Raw genomic sequence first — 16715 nt, 5'->3', positions numbered from 1 at the left:
AAGGGGGGCTTTGCTTCACACACTCACTCGCCTACTCACTTATTGCAATACTCTAGCAGTGAGCTAAACACACCCCACAGCTAGTTCCCACATCCACACTACACTTTTCGCTGCCACCATTTGCTGTTTTACCAGGCTAGTGAAACACCTGCACTGGGTAACACACTGGAACACATGCACACCCAGCTTTCCCAAGCTTCTGAATAGTTCCCCACTCTAACAATAAGGTAGCACAAGTAATTTATTTTCTCTCTTCAAGATCACGGGTACGCTAGAGCTACGAGGGACAAGCCTATTAAATTTTGATTTAATATGCAAAGTCAGTATAGTGCTTAAAAAAGTTACAAAAGATGATATAATAAAAGGACATACAGGCAAAAACAGTATACAATAAAAAGGATAAAATACAGATGTGTTTTACAAATTGGATCCATGAGAACTTCTGGTGTAGGAGAACGCCGTGAGAAATATGGACAGATCTGAAATTCACATTGATTCTCCTGGGGTCTGACATGGATATTCCTTAGATGACATGTTATAAAGGGTTTCACCAGACCCCTCATTCCTCCCGCTGCTGATTTAAATCCCATTTTTTGGTGAAAATTGTAATGAGCTCAATTTGAATTGATTTATTCATCTCAAACAAATTCAAATTTATGAGAATCTTGTTGACTTGATCTGCCTACGCTAATATCACTCACTTCTAAACAATGAAAAAAAATTGTTCTTTGGAAACTATTTTGAGTCATCATTAAATTGTACAAGTACATGAAATATGTTCAAAAGCTGTTTCATTCAAAACCCCTTCAAAAAACAAGAGGGCGTTCTCTCAACTGCAGAAAAAAATGGTTCAATATCCAGAGAATACAGGCCTTTTATATCAAGGGAACTATTAATCTGTGTAATAGTCTACCTCTAGAGTTGGTCACTGCAGGAACCATCGAAGGTGTCAAAAATGGCTTTTTAAGAATTAAAGAACATACTTATATAAATGTACAGAATTCTTGTTCTCAATTTTATTCAGTTTATCAACACATGGGATCTGAAGGGAAAAACTTGCTCTTTAGGGCAGACTGGATCATGCATTATAGATGTATATAAACCCTATTCTGTTGATTGTTTCCCATATCTTGGCTGAACCTATTGGACATGTGTCTTTTTTTCAGCAGCATTAACTATATACTTAACATTGCAAAATGTGTGTAAGAAGGAAGGTAGATCTATTGAAGTCTTGAATCATTGTTGGATACAATTGTAAAACAAATGGTTACTTTGTTCAAGAATCTCCTATTCCTTCTTTTTCTGTTCTCCTTTTCCTTGGAGAATGACTTGTAGAATGTTGACAAAAATCTTGTAGAATAGGGTGTTTTATTGTTTTGAAGACAGAAGCAAACTTCATGTCTTTTTGCTTTATTTATTGTAAGTAATCTTGGAAAAATGCACTGTAAAGGAAAAGCAGAGTCCGTACTGGACTGCTTGGAACTTGTTAAGTGCATAAATGTGTGGCAATAAGTCACTTGACAGACTTGAGTTGTGTGCAGTAGAGCAGAAGATTAGAATACAACCCTGCTCCTGTAGAAAATATTAACAGAGATTAGTCTCTTATTCAATGGATGAGACCATTAAATGTGTCCTTTTATTCACCATAACAATATAAAACAACGCTCCAATAACAAGTTTATATATTACAAATCAATCAAAGTATTTTAGGAATGAACCTCTTAGAAATGCCCTACCTAACCAGTTTTATTCCTTTTTTCCACTTAATTTTACTGATCTGCATTTCTTTGGCTTCACAAAAAACAGTATTGGTTCAATTTGTAAGTTGCATTTTTCCTTCAGGTCAACTATCTTTTGTTGTTTTGGGTATTCATTGCTGTATTTTGCCCCAAATTCTTCAAAAAGGTGCAGACAGTTTATGAATTTTGAGAAAAATGAAAAATGTTTTTTGTCTTTTTCCTTTTTCGTGCCCTTTCTGGAGCAAAAAGTCACATGATTCGTTAAAATAGTGCACATAACTCTAACATTTGTGCAGAAATTTCTAGCATACAAAATATCCCTCCAAGGATAGGGACTGGAATAGATCTATGCATAAAATGTGTGATTTTTTTAAAACAATGTCACAAGAAATGAATTGACCTCAAAGATTTGTTAAACAAAGAATAAAAACACACAAATAGAAAAAATACTTCAAGATAAGTGCAACTTAATAAACGAATTAGAGCAAAACAAAAATCAGCTTAAAACAGCAATAATTAGACAAAAAATAGACACAAGTACAATAATAATTATTAGCAGTTTTCTATATATAGATACATTTGATAATACGTATATGCAACTGAGCAAAGAAGAACCAAGCATGGGGAATGCTTACAAGCTCACTTAAATGAACTGACGATCAAGAATGAGCATTCGACACGTGTAAACATTAGGCAATCACTATATGAATATGCAAAATGCTCGTTCATTGTATGATTTGGTTGTTTACTTGGATATTTATATCTTCATTCCCTGCAGCACATTGCCAAGTGCAAACAGAAGATACGCTGCTGATAATGAAGATATTCAGTGCCTACAGAACAATCTTCTTATCATTATATGTGCATAGAAGTATGGTGGGCCTCTCTAAACAGGCCATTAAATGATTGTCAGTTAGCAGCCCTTTAACAGCCATGGTCGGCTCATCTGAATAGATCTTTCAGCAAATCTGTACAAACTATTTAGAAAGGTTAGGATTAGAAGCCCTACCAGGCCTGACATATCTTATCAAGGGTGTCAAGGGCGTATAATTTGCACATTGATCAATTGATACAGTATTTTTTTATACATTTTCATTCAGTCTTTGAAGTTTCCTTGACAAAAACACTAGTTATTTAAAGGGGTTGCGCCTTAAAAAAATATACTAGATACAGTATGCTTAAAATGGCATATTATAAAACGTACTAAAAAGTTCCGATATCAGGTGTATCCATATAAATGGCCCACCCTGTATATCATTTAAAGAATCACTCACATCAAATGTTTTATCCTGTTAATATATTGCAATTATCATATTATATAACACTGTGTACTTACAATTGCTAATTTTGCCTTTCTACTCAACTAATTCTTCCCTTGTCCATTAGGTCTATGACATCACGTGATTAAACATTGACTATCTGAATCCTAAGATTTAGAACAGATGTATAAGATGTAGAAACAGATGTAGAAACAGTAGGTGAATATTCTCTGCACAAGTCATGAGTCACTGCAAAAGTCTTTGGCAGGGTGGGGTGGGTGTAGCAGCTGAGTCAGGAGTTGAAAAGGGGATGAGTCATGCAGGGACAAGAGACTCCCTGTTTTAACATAGAGCAGGGAAAAGAGAAAATTAACTGGGTAGAAAGGCAAAATGAGCAATTGTAAGTACACAGTGCTATATATATATGATGCTGCAAAATATTAAGAGGATAAAGCTTTGATGAGAGTGCTTTTATAATAAAAATAAAAAATAGGAAGATTGTCTAATATTTATGATTTGTAGATATTTTAACTGGTATATTAGCAAGAAGAATCTGTACATGCTCAGTCTTGATCTCTAGTTTAGTTAATGTTACTTATGCTTTGCAAAAACAATGCAAAGTTTATATTGTTACCAATAATAATTTTAATTTTTGGTCAATGATTCTTCTTCTCCACCTTCTGCTTCTTTTTCTTCTTTTAATTCTCCTCCTCCATCTCCTTATTAAATTTTTTTTGGTATTTTCTTCCAATATATCAGGAAAGACTATAGATTTCAGTAAGCTGACAGTCTCTTATTACTATAGTACTTCATAATAATTGAGTTTGTACTGGGCTGCTTATAATACAGTTGTTCAAGAACCATTCACATTACTTACTAACGTAGACTGAAGAACTTAAATGAGAAATAGAAAATGTCTGACATAAGAGAAATGTATTCACTCTTACTGTGCTGAGTAGATATTACGAGTCTGTTTCTACCTGTACTCAATGTATAAAGAGAACCTCGGCACACCAATATAAGTATGAAAAAAATTCATAGAATTCCGGAGATGCAGCAAAATCAAATTTATTCACTCAAAGCACAATCCCTTTCTTTTGTAGCAATATATTCATCGTACATCTTAGAGCTTTCTTAGATCAAAAACATAATTAACCGACGTTTCGACCTATGCAGGTCTTTAACAAGGTTGACTCTATAGGAAGACAAATAATGCAAATTAAAAACAGGAAAAAAAGGGGAAAACAGGAGGTGAATTTATAATAAACATAGTAAATGCATAATATACAATATTACTTCATAATACATGTAAAATAAGGTCACTTCCAATGTAAAAAATGGAGAAAGGAAAAAGAAAAAAAGTAAAAGTAAAAGAGGAAGAAAAAAGTGGAGGTAAACTGGTCATCTCATATAATTGAAAACCAGAGTGGATGAACATGTATGCCAAAAGAGAGAATCCATAGTTGATGCATATTGTAGAGTACAGAAAAGTCTGGAAAGGGACTTACTAGCTCAAATGGACATTTGCTGATTGAACCAGAGGGGTACTAGAGAAAAGTGGAAGACAATCATAAAAATTACATTGATACTAGTATGAGTAAAACCTGACTGGGTGAGGTGTACATATAAGTCAAGCATACCTGGTGTCATAGGAAACGGAGCCTCCCAAGGGGATGTGCCAGTGCTCAAGGCAGTATGTGAAGTGGTCCATCATGTCCCTATTATATATGCGCTATGCAAATAGGGAATATCCGGGTGAAGGACGCTAATCGGTGCGACTTACCGCGTGCGTTGCACGTGCACCCGGTCACGTGCGTAGGTCAGTGTGCGTCGGTCATTGTGCGACTTCCGGCGCCTGTAGTGACTACTTCCGGTTGTTGCAACGCACTATGGACCGCATGGGGATTCCTTCGCATGCACACCGTGTTTTGGTAGAGAGAGACTGCAATGTAAGTAAAACCTTAGGTTGCCTGGCGATAAAGGAAGGATGGTTCAAGGCACAGAAAGAGGGATAGCTGAAATCCCATATTAAGCCATAAATAAGTTGAAGAAGAACAATTTTGTCACCCCTATTTTAGGTATTAACCTGTAAGGAGAAATAGAAGAAGAAAGAAAGAATTATAAGATATAAATATAGTCAACAAATTTAACAATTATATTATCAATCATAATGAAACACATTAATGATGTAATGTTCAACGATATTGAGTTTCGTACTCTCTATTAAGACCCTCTGGTGTAAGAGTCTGTAGTATGTGAATCCAATAGGATTCACGTTCTTTCAATCTTAGTACACGATCACCTCCTCTCCTACTCAATGGGATGTGGTCAATCACCTGAAATCTTAATTGTGATACTGTGTGGGACATTGTCAGGAAATGGGCTGGAATTGGCAGCATCGTATGAGAGCATCTGATGGTAGATTTGTGTTGTGAGATGCGGTCTCTAAGTTTGGACTCTAAGTTTCAACAGAGAGGTTATCCTACCGATATTCTGTGTAATGAAACAATAAGTACCTCTACCAAGATTAAAACTCCATGGGTAGCATTCGTCAATACATATCACCCAGTCAGCAAAGCTATTTATAAAAGTATTCAACAACACTGGCCTCTCTTGCAGAAATCCTACCCAACAATCACAGAATTTTCTTCCGCACCGCTGTACTGCTATAAAATAACCCGTAATATCCGTGATTATCTGGTTAAGGAAGATATTGGGTCAACACGAACAGGACACATTCAACGCACTTTGGCCACCCCACGCCGAGGGACTTTCCCTTGTTTGGGATGCCCACAATGTTCAAATTTTACTAAAGGTGATTCCTTTACACACCCCCGTTCAGGGAAGAGATACCCTATCAAACGATATTTTTCATGTGATTCCAGTTTTGTCGTATACCTAATCAAATGTCCATGCGGTCTCGGATATGTTGGGAAAACTACCTAGCATATCCGAGACCGCATCTCACAACACAAATCTACCATCAGATGCTCTCGTACGATGCTGCCAATTCCAGCCCATTTCCTGACAATGTCTCACACGGTATCACAACTAAGATTTCAGGTGATTGACCACATCCCATTGAGTAGGAGAGGAGGTGATTGTGTAGTAAGATTGAAAGAACATGAATCGTATTGGATTCACATACTACAGACTCTTACACCAGAGGGTCTTAATAGAGAGTACGAAACTCAATACCGTTGAACATTACATCATTAATGTGTTTCATTATGATTGATAATATAATTGTTAAATTGGTTGACTATATTTATATCTTATAATTCTTTCTTTCTTTTTCTATTTCTCTTTACAAGTTAATACCTAAAATAGGGGTGACAAAATTGTTCTTCTTCAACTTATTTATGACTTAATTTGGGATTTCAGCTATCTTTCTGTGCCTTGAACCATCCTCCCTTTATCGCCAGGCAACCTAAGGTTTTACTTACATTGCAGTCTCTCTCTATCAAAACACGGTGCGCATGCGCAGGAAACCCCATGTGGTCCAAAGTGCGTTCCAACAACCGGAAGTAGTCACTACATGCGCCGGAAGTCGCACAATGACCGACGCACACTGACCTATGCACGTGACCGGATGCACGTGCAGCGCACGCGGTAAGCCGCACCGATTAGCATCCTTCACCCGGATATTCCCTATTTGCATAGCGCATATATAATAGGGACATGATGGACCTCTTCACATACTGCCCTGAGCACTGGCACATCCCCTTGGGAGGCTCCGTTTCCTATGACACCAGATATGCTTGACTTATATGTACACCTCACCCAGTCAGGTTTTACTCATACTAGTATCAACGTAATTTTTATGATTGTCTTCCACTTTTCTCTAGTACCCCTCTGGTTCAATCAGCAAATGTCCAATTGAGCTAGTAAGTCCCTTTCCAGACTTTTCTGTACTCTACAATATGCATCAACTATGGATTCTCTCTTTTGGCATACATGTTCATCCACTCTGGTTTTCAATTATGTGAGATGACCAGTTTACCTCCACTTTTTTCTTCTTCTTTTACTTTTACTTTTTTTCTTTTTCCTTTCTCCATTTTTTACATTGGAAGTGACCTTATTTTACATGTATTATGAAGTAATATTGTATATTATGCAATTACTATGTTTATTATAAATTCACCTCCTGTTTTCCCCTTTTTTTCCTGTTTTTAATTTGCATTATTTGTCTTCCTATAGAGTCAACCTTGATAAAGACCTGCATAGGTCGAAACGTCGGTTAATTATGTTTTTTGACCTAAGAAAGCTCTAAGATGTATGATGAATATATTGCTACAAAAGAAAGGGATTATGCTTTGAGTGAATTAATTTGATTTTGCTGCACCTCCGGAATTCTATGAATTTTTTTCGTACTTATATTGGTGTGCCGAGGTTCTCTTTATACATTAGATTTCTCTTTACCTCTGAGCACCCACTCCACAGTGAGCGACCCCTTATTCAAAATTGTATCTGCCGGTACTCAGATATGATAAAACCCTCTGGCACAACATAACCAATAGGATGCTTAAGCAATGTCACAATGTCAGCGACTCCTGTTTTATCATTGCTTATCAAACTATCTCCCCAGCTTTCACTGTTACTTCATTGTTTTGCAATTGCATGACAAATTTACAGAAGCAGATGTAGAAATTAAGCAATGATATCAATGTAAGCTATAGTCAAATGCTTGTGACTATTCAGCCACCTATTAAGTTCTAGTCAACAAAAAAAAACTATTTCCATTTATGTAATGTTTATTTTCCATCAATTACATTATCCAATTCAGAATTCAAGGTGAAGGGGATGAATTTGGAAAACTCTTATTCACTTTGAATAGAATAGATACTTTAAAGGGGTGGTCCAAACGGAAAATAATTTTTCTCCTTACTCCCTATCTATTTGATGCCATGATCTAAGCTATATTCTAATATACTTGCTTTAAAAATTCCCTACTGTTCCCTAACTACACTATCTAACAACTACTGTATATTTTTTTATATTTCTGGTCTGATGACGATTCATTTGAGTACCCCAGTTCATGCTGACATACTCAAGCAAAGCGTCATTAGGGGTCAAAAGCTGCAGTCACTGTTGCAACCTCTGCTCTGCCTTCTCCCTGAAACGAAGTGTCTTCAGTGACGCTCATTTCGGGGGGCTGTGCTGTGGAGGTGTTCTTTGGCAGCAGGAACAGGGAAATGGTCCAAGTTGAGGGGAAGATGGATGGTGCAAAATACAGGGATATTCTTGAGCAAAACCTGTTTCAATCTGTCAGTGAATTGAGACTGGGACGGAGGATCACCTCCAACAAGACAATGACCCAAAGCAAACTGCTAAAGCAACACTCGAGTGATTTAAGGAGAAAAGTATAAATATTTTGGAAATGCCCAGTCAAAGCCCAGACCTTAATCCAATTGAGAATTTTTGCTCAGACTTGAAGATTGCTGTTCACCCGAAGAAACCATCTAACTTGAAGGAGCTGGAGAAGTTTTGCCTTGAGGAATGGGCAAAAATCCCAGTGGCAAGATGTGGAAAGTTCATAGAGACTTATCCAAAGTGACTTGCAGCTGTGATTGCAGAAAAAGGAGGCTGTACAAAGTACTGACTTTAGGGGTGAATAGTTATGCACACTGAAGTTTTCAGTTGTCCTATTTTTTGTTTGCTTCACAGTAAAAAGAAAACCAAAAGTTCACAGTTATAGGCATGTTCTTTACATGAACTCATGCAAACCACAAAAAAAAGTGAAATTCCAGATTGTGAGATAGCAAAACATGAAAAATGCCAAGGGGGTGAATGCTTTTGCAAGTCACTGTATATAACATGCTTTATCTAAACTATTTACACAGGAGCATCTCAAAAAATTATAATATCATCAAAAAGTTAATTTATTTCAGTTCTTCAATACAAAAAGTGAAACTCATATATTATATAGTCAATACAAACAGTGATCTATATCAAGTGCTTATTTCTGTTCATGTTAATGATTATGGCTTACAGCCATTGAAAACACAAAAGTCATTATCTCAGTAAATTAGAATACTTTATAACAACAGCTTGAAAAATGTATTTAAAATTCTAAATGTTGGCCTACCGAAATGTATGTTCAGTAAATGCACTCAATACTTGGTCGGGCTACTTTGGCATCAATTACTGCATCAATGCGGCATGGCATGGAGGCGATCAGCCTGTGGCACTGCTGAGGTGTTATGGAAGCCCAGGTTGCTTTGATAGCTGCCTTCAACTTGTCTGCATTGTTGGGTCTAGTCTCTCTCATCTTCCTCTTGACAATATCCCATAGATTCTCTATGGGGTTAAGGTCAGGTGAGTTAGCTGGCCAATCAAGCCCAGTGATACTGTTGTTTTTAAACCAGGTATTGGTATTTTTGGCAGTGTGGACAGGTGCCAAGTCCTGCTGGAGAATGAAATTTCCATCTCCAAAAATCTTGTCGGCAGTGAGAAGCATGAAGTGTTCAAAAATTTCCTGGTAGACGGCAGCGCTGACTTTGGTCTTGATAAAACACAGTGGACCTACACCAGCAGAAGACATGGCTCCCCAAACCATCACTGATTTTTGAAACTTCACACTAGACCTCAAGCAGCTTGGATTGTGTGCTTCTCCACTCTTCCTCCAGACTCTGGGACCTTGATTTCCAAATGAAAATTGGAACTCTGGGACTTTGTGGAGTGTGTCAATGACTGCCTTATGGACATCTGTCAAGTCAGTAGTCTTCCTCATAATTGTGGAGCCTACTGAAACAGACTAAGGGACCTTTTCAAATGCTTAGGAAAAGCTTTAAATATCATATTATATAAAATGAGTTTGTATAAATAATCATATTCCATTGAAACTGAAACATCCTATACATTTTATCCTTACCAGATGAGATAAAACCTTGAGAATGTTTCATTATGTTTCCTATTTTTATCCCTATATACTGTATTTGCATGGTCCTTCAATTGTACTTTTTCTGTATTTCTGTAGATATTTCCTTAGCCCATCTTTGCTTTATTTGAATTGTACTGTCTATACTTGAAATACTCCTGCTCTGTTGACACAGAAGGTGACTAATATCAACTGACTATAAAAAATCTTACTCTAAATATGATGTTTGTTTGCAAAACCTCACCTGTGACTCTCAGTCTGTCAGCACCAATAGTGATTTCTTCCTCATCAGCTGAGAACAACATCTTCCCGTCCTCATTTGACTTTACTTCAAATCTTTTACACTGTGCTTCCACAGCATCTGCACCTGCATTGCAAAGTGAATAAAAATGTATTTAAAGGAAAAAATGTATCAAATTGAATTTACTAAAGGACTGTCAAAGTGCTGACTTGATAGATGGTGTGCATTTACCATTACTTAGCAAGGCATGACTTTGCTTGAACATAACTAATATATAAACTGTCTAGATGCCGTTAGAAAAAACCCACCATGGCAAATTTGATTTTAAAGAGTAACTGTCGTTTTATTTTTTATTTGATAAATCAATAACACAGTGAAAATAAGCAACTTTGTGATATATATTATCAGAGAAATCTGTTTTTCTCCTCCTGGACTGATTATTCATTCTCAAAATTCTCAATTCCTGGGTGATATCTGTATTTAGTGAATACAGATTTTTTCATTGTTGAGACAGAATATGATTGTTACTACCGGTAAGATTCTATACAGATGGAAGGGGGGGGGGGAGGAAGAGCTCTGCTTCTAGCTCCTCCCTTCACCTCCTCCCTCCCCACTGCAAGGAAGGCAATAGTTCTATCTCAGTAATTTAAAAATCTGTCTTCTGAAGATTTTACCCAGAAATTAAGAATTTTGAGACTAAGGATCAGTCCTGACAGTGAAAGAGGTAGCATTCTCAGATAAGATATATTCCAAAGTTGCTTATTTTCATGTGTACTATTGATTTATGCAATAAAAATTAAAACAATGGTTACTCTTTAAGTATTTAGGCATTTTTTACCTTTTTTTTCTAAACAAAAGGTTAATAAAAAGGACTTTAATGAAAACTGTCAATTAAACTATTAAAATACCAAAAACAATCAAAATTAGGAGTCCTAATTAGTTGGTATTTTTTACTGGTTATCTGAAAGTATGGTAACAAATAGCAAGTTTTCGAGACTACTCAGATCTTTAAAGTTTGCTATGTGTTATCATTTTTTCAGTTAGCCGTTGAAAAGTATATACTAGTGAGAACTGTAAATTTTGAATATTTTTCTATCTATGGGCTAATATGGTAAAAATATATATCTTTTCCAGTATTAAAAGACTGCAAATATTTTATAGCATAAAAGTTAAAATAATATATCTGTAATTGACGATTAAATGTACATTAAAGAATGACAATCTCATCCAATAGCGGCGGCGGCGGTGTCAGCGGTGGCGGTGTCAGCGGCAGCAGAGGTGAGCGGCTGGGACCGGCACCTGTGCCTGGCCGGTACTGGGGCTGGGGCCGGTGTTGGGCTGTGAGCGGCGTGCGGCCTGCGCATGTTTCCGGTGTGCGCGGCCATCTTCCTAGAGCTGTGATCTACAGAAAAATGGCCGCCTGAGGCGGCGCATGCGTGGAACAGTAACTCCTGCGGCCATTTTCTTGTAGATCACAGCTCTAGGAAGATGGCCGCCCACACCGGAAACCTGCGCAGGCCGCAAAACGGTATGTAACACCTATTCCCAGCACTAATTGGTTTTATCTATTTCAAATAATTTTAAAAACATTAACCCTATTTTGGGAGCTTTATAATGTTTATATACCCTCAAAAGAGTATGCTTGGCAGCAGCAGTCCAGCCTATCCCCATAAAACACAGAGGGCAGTCAGGAAATGAGTTTGTGCAGTGACAGTGTTAGTATCAGAAACCACACGGAATATATTTATGATGGGACAGGAAAGGAGATGTGTGGCAGTGTAGTGCTAGCAGCATCATAGCAGCACAACAGTATAGATGAAATGGGCCATCGGCACTGGCAGCAGCCAAATGGTGAAGAAGACTGACAACAGAAAGTTAGGAAGGCAGATGGCATTGCCGATTTAATCAGTGGCATCAGCTGTAGAAAAATGCATAAGAAAACATACAATTTTGCACTGGCTCAAGAATGTAATACATTGTAAATAAACATCTACTAAGGTGAAATTAATCGAAACCAAAGATTATACTGACCTGATTGCATGGGCGTACCCAGGATCAAAACTAGGGGGGGGGGCAAAAAAAACAAACAAATACTCACCTCACGTCTCACCTGCTGCCGCTGCTCCGGACTCCTCAGTGTCGCCGGCCTCATCCCGCTCTGCGCTGTGACTGCTCAGGAGAGAGCGCAGTGTAAAGACGTCACCGAGCCCTCTGACCTGAGACGCCACAGTGCAGCAGCCGCGGAGGATGCAGGACCTGCTGCGAAGGCACGAGGAGAGGTATTGTACCGCGTGCCGGGGCCCTGAGCAAGCGGGGGGGAGCGGGCGCTGACAGTGAGGGGCCCCCCCGCCTGCTCAGGGCCCTGACATTTGCCCGGGTGCGCCGGGTGCTGATGCCGGCCCTAGTGTGCGACATGCGGCCATGCTTCTTGGGGGGGGAGCAGCAGCCCCCCCTGCCCCACGGTGGGTACGCCCATGCCTGATTGCATGGATGCTACTAGGCTGTTTCATTGCCAAACATTACCATGTGTTTCATATTGGCTTCTTCAGTGTTACACCCTGAATAAGCCAACTCAAAACACACAATACTATTCAATAGAGAGTTTCTAACATTATTTATAGGGGAATAGCAATAATTGAGTTTAACTTTTAAGAATTCTTGGGTGCAAACCGCCTGTTCTTGGGGCCTTGTTCACATTGATTTTATTTAAATTAGCCTATGTACATTTAGCTAACTGAGTATATTAGCTCTTGCATTAAGCACACTGGGATTGACTACATCAGCCTGACAGACTTATCATTGAACCATTAAAAAATAACCTTTTTAGTCATTTGAGATCAAGCAGACTATTCTATACAGAATCATCCTGCTGCCTGAGACAAGTGATGTGTCCTAAATTTTATAACAGATTATTCACTTTCTGCCTACTAATATACTGTACTTGCTGGAGACACTTGCCTGTGTCCTGCATATGGAAGTACAGTAGTACTGCAAGGTGGTCCAGTGGTGGTTGTGGTAATTCTGTTTCTACTAGCGGCTTCCATTCTTATTTTTAGCCTGGCATAATTTTTTTCTTTTACTCTACCATATCCATTGACATTGTCACTTTTTCTTTTACCATAAATTTTATACAACGCTATAATAAAAGTTTTGCAATCTTTTCAACCCCAGTTGTTCAATTCATGCCAAAATGAACATAACAAGAACTGATAAGTAAAAGGTACGCATAGAGAAATCAAAATGTGAAAGCAGGCCAAAATGTGGCAAATATTGTTTCAAGTTGACTAGAAAAACAGGTGTGCAAAAACAGAAATATAGTTAAATGTCTACATGTTTTTCTATCTTTACAACAAAATTCAACCCCTTTTAAAAACTATTAAAATAAGAAGAAATGCTAGGAAGGAACACAGCAACTGTATTAATGTGGCATATGTGCATGTAAAATGAGACTAGCATGACAAGGTGCAAAAAAAAAAAATGTGTGACAATCACACTTTATGAGGTAGACAGTCACAGTTAAATGTATGGATTTTGGGCAATTTTCCTTTTAAATTTGAAAAAAATAATAAATTATTCGTAAAAAAGATTGAACAGAAAATGACAAAACTCAAAGACTCAAAATGCAATGATTGACATTGATTTCAGATTTTTTTTCTTTAAAAATTATTGTGCTAACTTACTGCTGCTTTGTAGTGCATTAATAATAAAAAAATGTAAAAAATGTGTAATTGTAATTCAAATGTAACATGAAAAGTGGCAGGTACAGTATATCACTAATCACTTTGATTTGGCCCTGCTGATGTCACCTCTCCTATCTCACTCTCCTCCTATCAATTGATGCTCTGTACTAGTCACCAACTACAACACTTATTTTCTTAAATGCTGCAGTTGTACAAAACCTAATGGTCTGGAGTATTTGTCCAATGTATTAGGGTTTTTTCTTTTAATCTCTAGTGCTGAACATTAATCTCTGATGTCTTCTCGCTATCCTACGTTACCCTAAAATTGCAATTGCCATCCCAGCCAAAACTTTTATATAGGCTATGATAGTTGCTCCTGATTGTCTGCTCTCTACCATCTGATGAGATATCTGTAATGCATTATGGGGAAGCCCATGCTTGTGTTCACAAAAAACTTTTTTGGTTGATGCAATCTTTTGAATTGTGTTAAAGAGGATGCTGCCATTTTTTTGGTGATTCATGCAAATCAAAACACAAATTTTTAAAATTTGCTGGGACTTGCGAATTTCCTAAAATTGAGCCAATTGAAACGATTTGCTGATCTTTAGTACATACATATTCTACCTTTCATAAGTGAGTAAAGTACTCTGCTAATTAAGTCTATAGCATTTAATTCCAGAGGTGTAACACAGGTCAATATTATATTGATCTGCATGTAACATATATACAACACATTTCCCACTCATTTTACTCATTGCAATGATTGTAGTAAATGCAGTGCTGCTAATAATTGATGTCTTGTACAGCAGATGCTCGGACCGAAGATAAAGAGGAACATTGTACACAGGATAGCACTCAAGAGCCAAATCAAATTAATGAGGCATTTTTATGAGTGTGTTAACAAAGCAATATTCTCTAATTTTAACCTCAAATGGAAAGGATTTGTGAATAGAAACATACACTATAAATCTCCATAAAAGGTCTAGAAGTAATGGACAGTAACCATGTTTCAAGTATTGGTTTATTGAAATTATCTATCAGTAAATGCTAATGGAGTCAACTTGTTAAATCCTTTTATTCAGATGAAACAAATTAATCTAGATGGGCAGCAATTAACAAAAGGCAACAATTCTGCATAAGTCAACATTTAGAAAATAATGTGAATTTATAATTTTAAAGAATAGGAGTCTGACCCTGCACAGAACTATTACAAGGAAATAAACAAGTTGGTATCTTTTCTGCCTGATGAATTCATAAGAGCCGATGACCTGATACCAGAGAGTCCAAGAACAGGGACATTCTAAATGCTTCCCAAAATCCACGAATCTGGTAATCCAGGAAGACCAACTATTTCATGTGTGGGCACCCTTATAGTCATATTGCACGACTTGTTAAAGGGTTGATTGTGACTTGTAGGATTGCTGCTTCCAATAGATGGAACTATAGAGTTCAAGTCCTCTTTTTCTCTGAAGAGGCAATTTGCATATTAAATTTCCCAGAGGAGCATTGCACGGCAAATAAGCCTCCTTACCTTTACATGCCAGAGCCAGTATGTCACTCTCCACAAGGAGAAAAGTTACCCCTTAGACCTCAGTCCAGAGCCTCTCATCTAGCCAAATCAGTTCTCATACTTTGCACTGATGAGGGCCAAGAGTCCGAAACACCGTGACTGCAAACTGAGATTCTGATTTTGCTTTTATGCTAAGTCATATTGCACGACTCGTCAAAGGGTTGATTGTGACATGTAGGATTGCTGCTTCCAATAGGTGGCACTATAGAGTTCAAGTTTTTTTTTTTTCTTTGAAGAGGCAATTTGCTTATTACATTTCCCAGAAGAGCATTGCACGGTGAATAAGCCTCCTTACCTTGACATGCCAGAGCCGGTATGTCACTCTCCACAAGGAGAAACATTACCCCTTAGACCCCAGTCCAGAGCCTCTCATCTAGCCAAATCAGTTCTCATACTTTGCACTGAAGAGGGCCAACAGCCCGAAACACCCTGTCTGTAAATTGAGATTCTGATTTGGCTTTTATCCCAAGGCATATCGCGTGACTCGTTAAAGGGTTGATTGTGACTTGTAGGATTGCTGCTTCCAATAGGTGGCACTATAGAGTTCAAGTTCTCTTTTTCTCTGAAGAGGCAATTTGTATACATCCTTTAACACACTCAATGCTGCCATGAATGTGTCGCATGGATTTATGTCATTCTACATTAACTAAGGAATGTGCACTTCAGACCTGTGGGGTCAAGACAAAACTCGACCAGACCTCAATCACCGAATAATAAAACTTTCACAGTCCTTTCTATGTACTGCTCCAATATTTACGGCCACAGCTGTTTATTCCCTCTCATGTACTCAAAGTTCTGCTTCGCGTCACTTGTCTCATCTATTGCATTTTTTCTGTGTTCTATTGTGTATAAATATGTGACTCTTCAGATTTCATGTTATACTATGCCTGATGAAGAGGCCTGAGTAGTCTCAAAAGCTTGCAATTTGTTACTAATTTTTCAGTTAGCCATTAAAAGGTATCAACTACTGAGGATTCGCAAATAGAAATGTTTTTCTATCTACTGGCTAATAGGGTACAAAAATATTTAATTTTAAAGGAGATTTCCACTCCTCCAAAACTCTTTCTTAACCCCTTCACATTTGACGTAACTATACGTCATGATTGGCAAGGGGTTCCCCATTCAGTTACATCATGGTGATCTTTGTGACAGGCTGCAGATTGTAGTCATTGCAACTGAAGGTCAAATGATGACCTCTGGGTCTGCCAGCTATGGTGACTAGTGATGATCGAGCATGCTCGTTGCTCGAGATTTACGAGCATGCTCGGGCGAGCACCTATTATCTTCAGTGTGCTCAAAGGTTAAGTTTTCGCCTGTTTGACAGCTTTAATACATGAGAGGAATGC

The 16715-nt window shown here is 37.8% G+C and overlaps 1 protein-coding gene across 3 annotated transcripts in view; it reads right to left on the bottom strand.

Moving 5' to 3' along the window:
- Positions 1-16715, bottom strand: part of SGCZ (sarcoglycan zeta) — a 1689841-nt gene that overhangs the window by 109297 nt on the left and 1563829 nt on the right. For all 3 annotated transcript variants that reach the window (XM_073645424.1, XM_073645425.1, XM_073645423.1), the window contains one exon: positions 10123-10245. In XM_073645424.1, the coding sequence (XP_073501525.1) occupies positions 10123-10245 (123 nt within the window). The remainder of the gene's footprint in view (positions 1-10122; positions 10246-16715) is intronic.

The sequence above is a fragment of the Phyllobates terribilis genome, unplaced genomic scaffold (genome assembly GCF_046119375.1).
Source record: "Phyllobates terribilis strain yellow unplaced genomic scaffold, ASM4611937v1 Scaffold_1__5_contigs__length_1240528914, whole genome shotgun sequence".
Lineage (NCBI taxonomy): Eukaryota > Metazoa > Chordata > Amphibia > Anura > Dendrobatidae > Phyllobates > Phyllobates terribilis.
The sequence above is the reverse complement of the archived record's forward strand: the minus strand, read 5'-3'. Positions and strand labels throughout refer to the sequence as shown.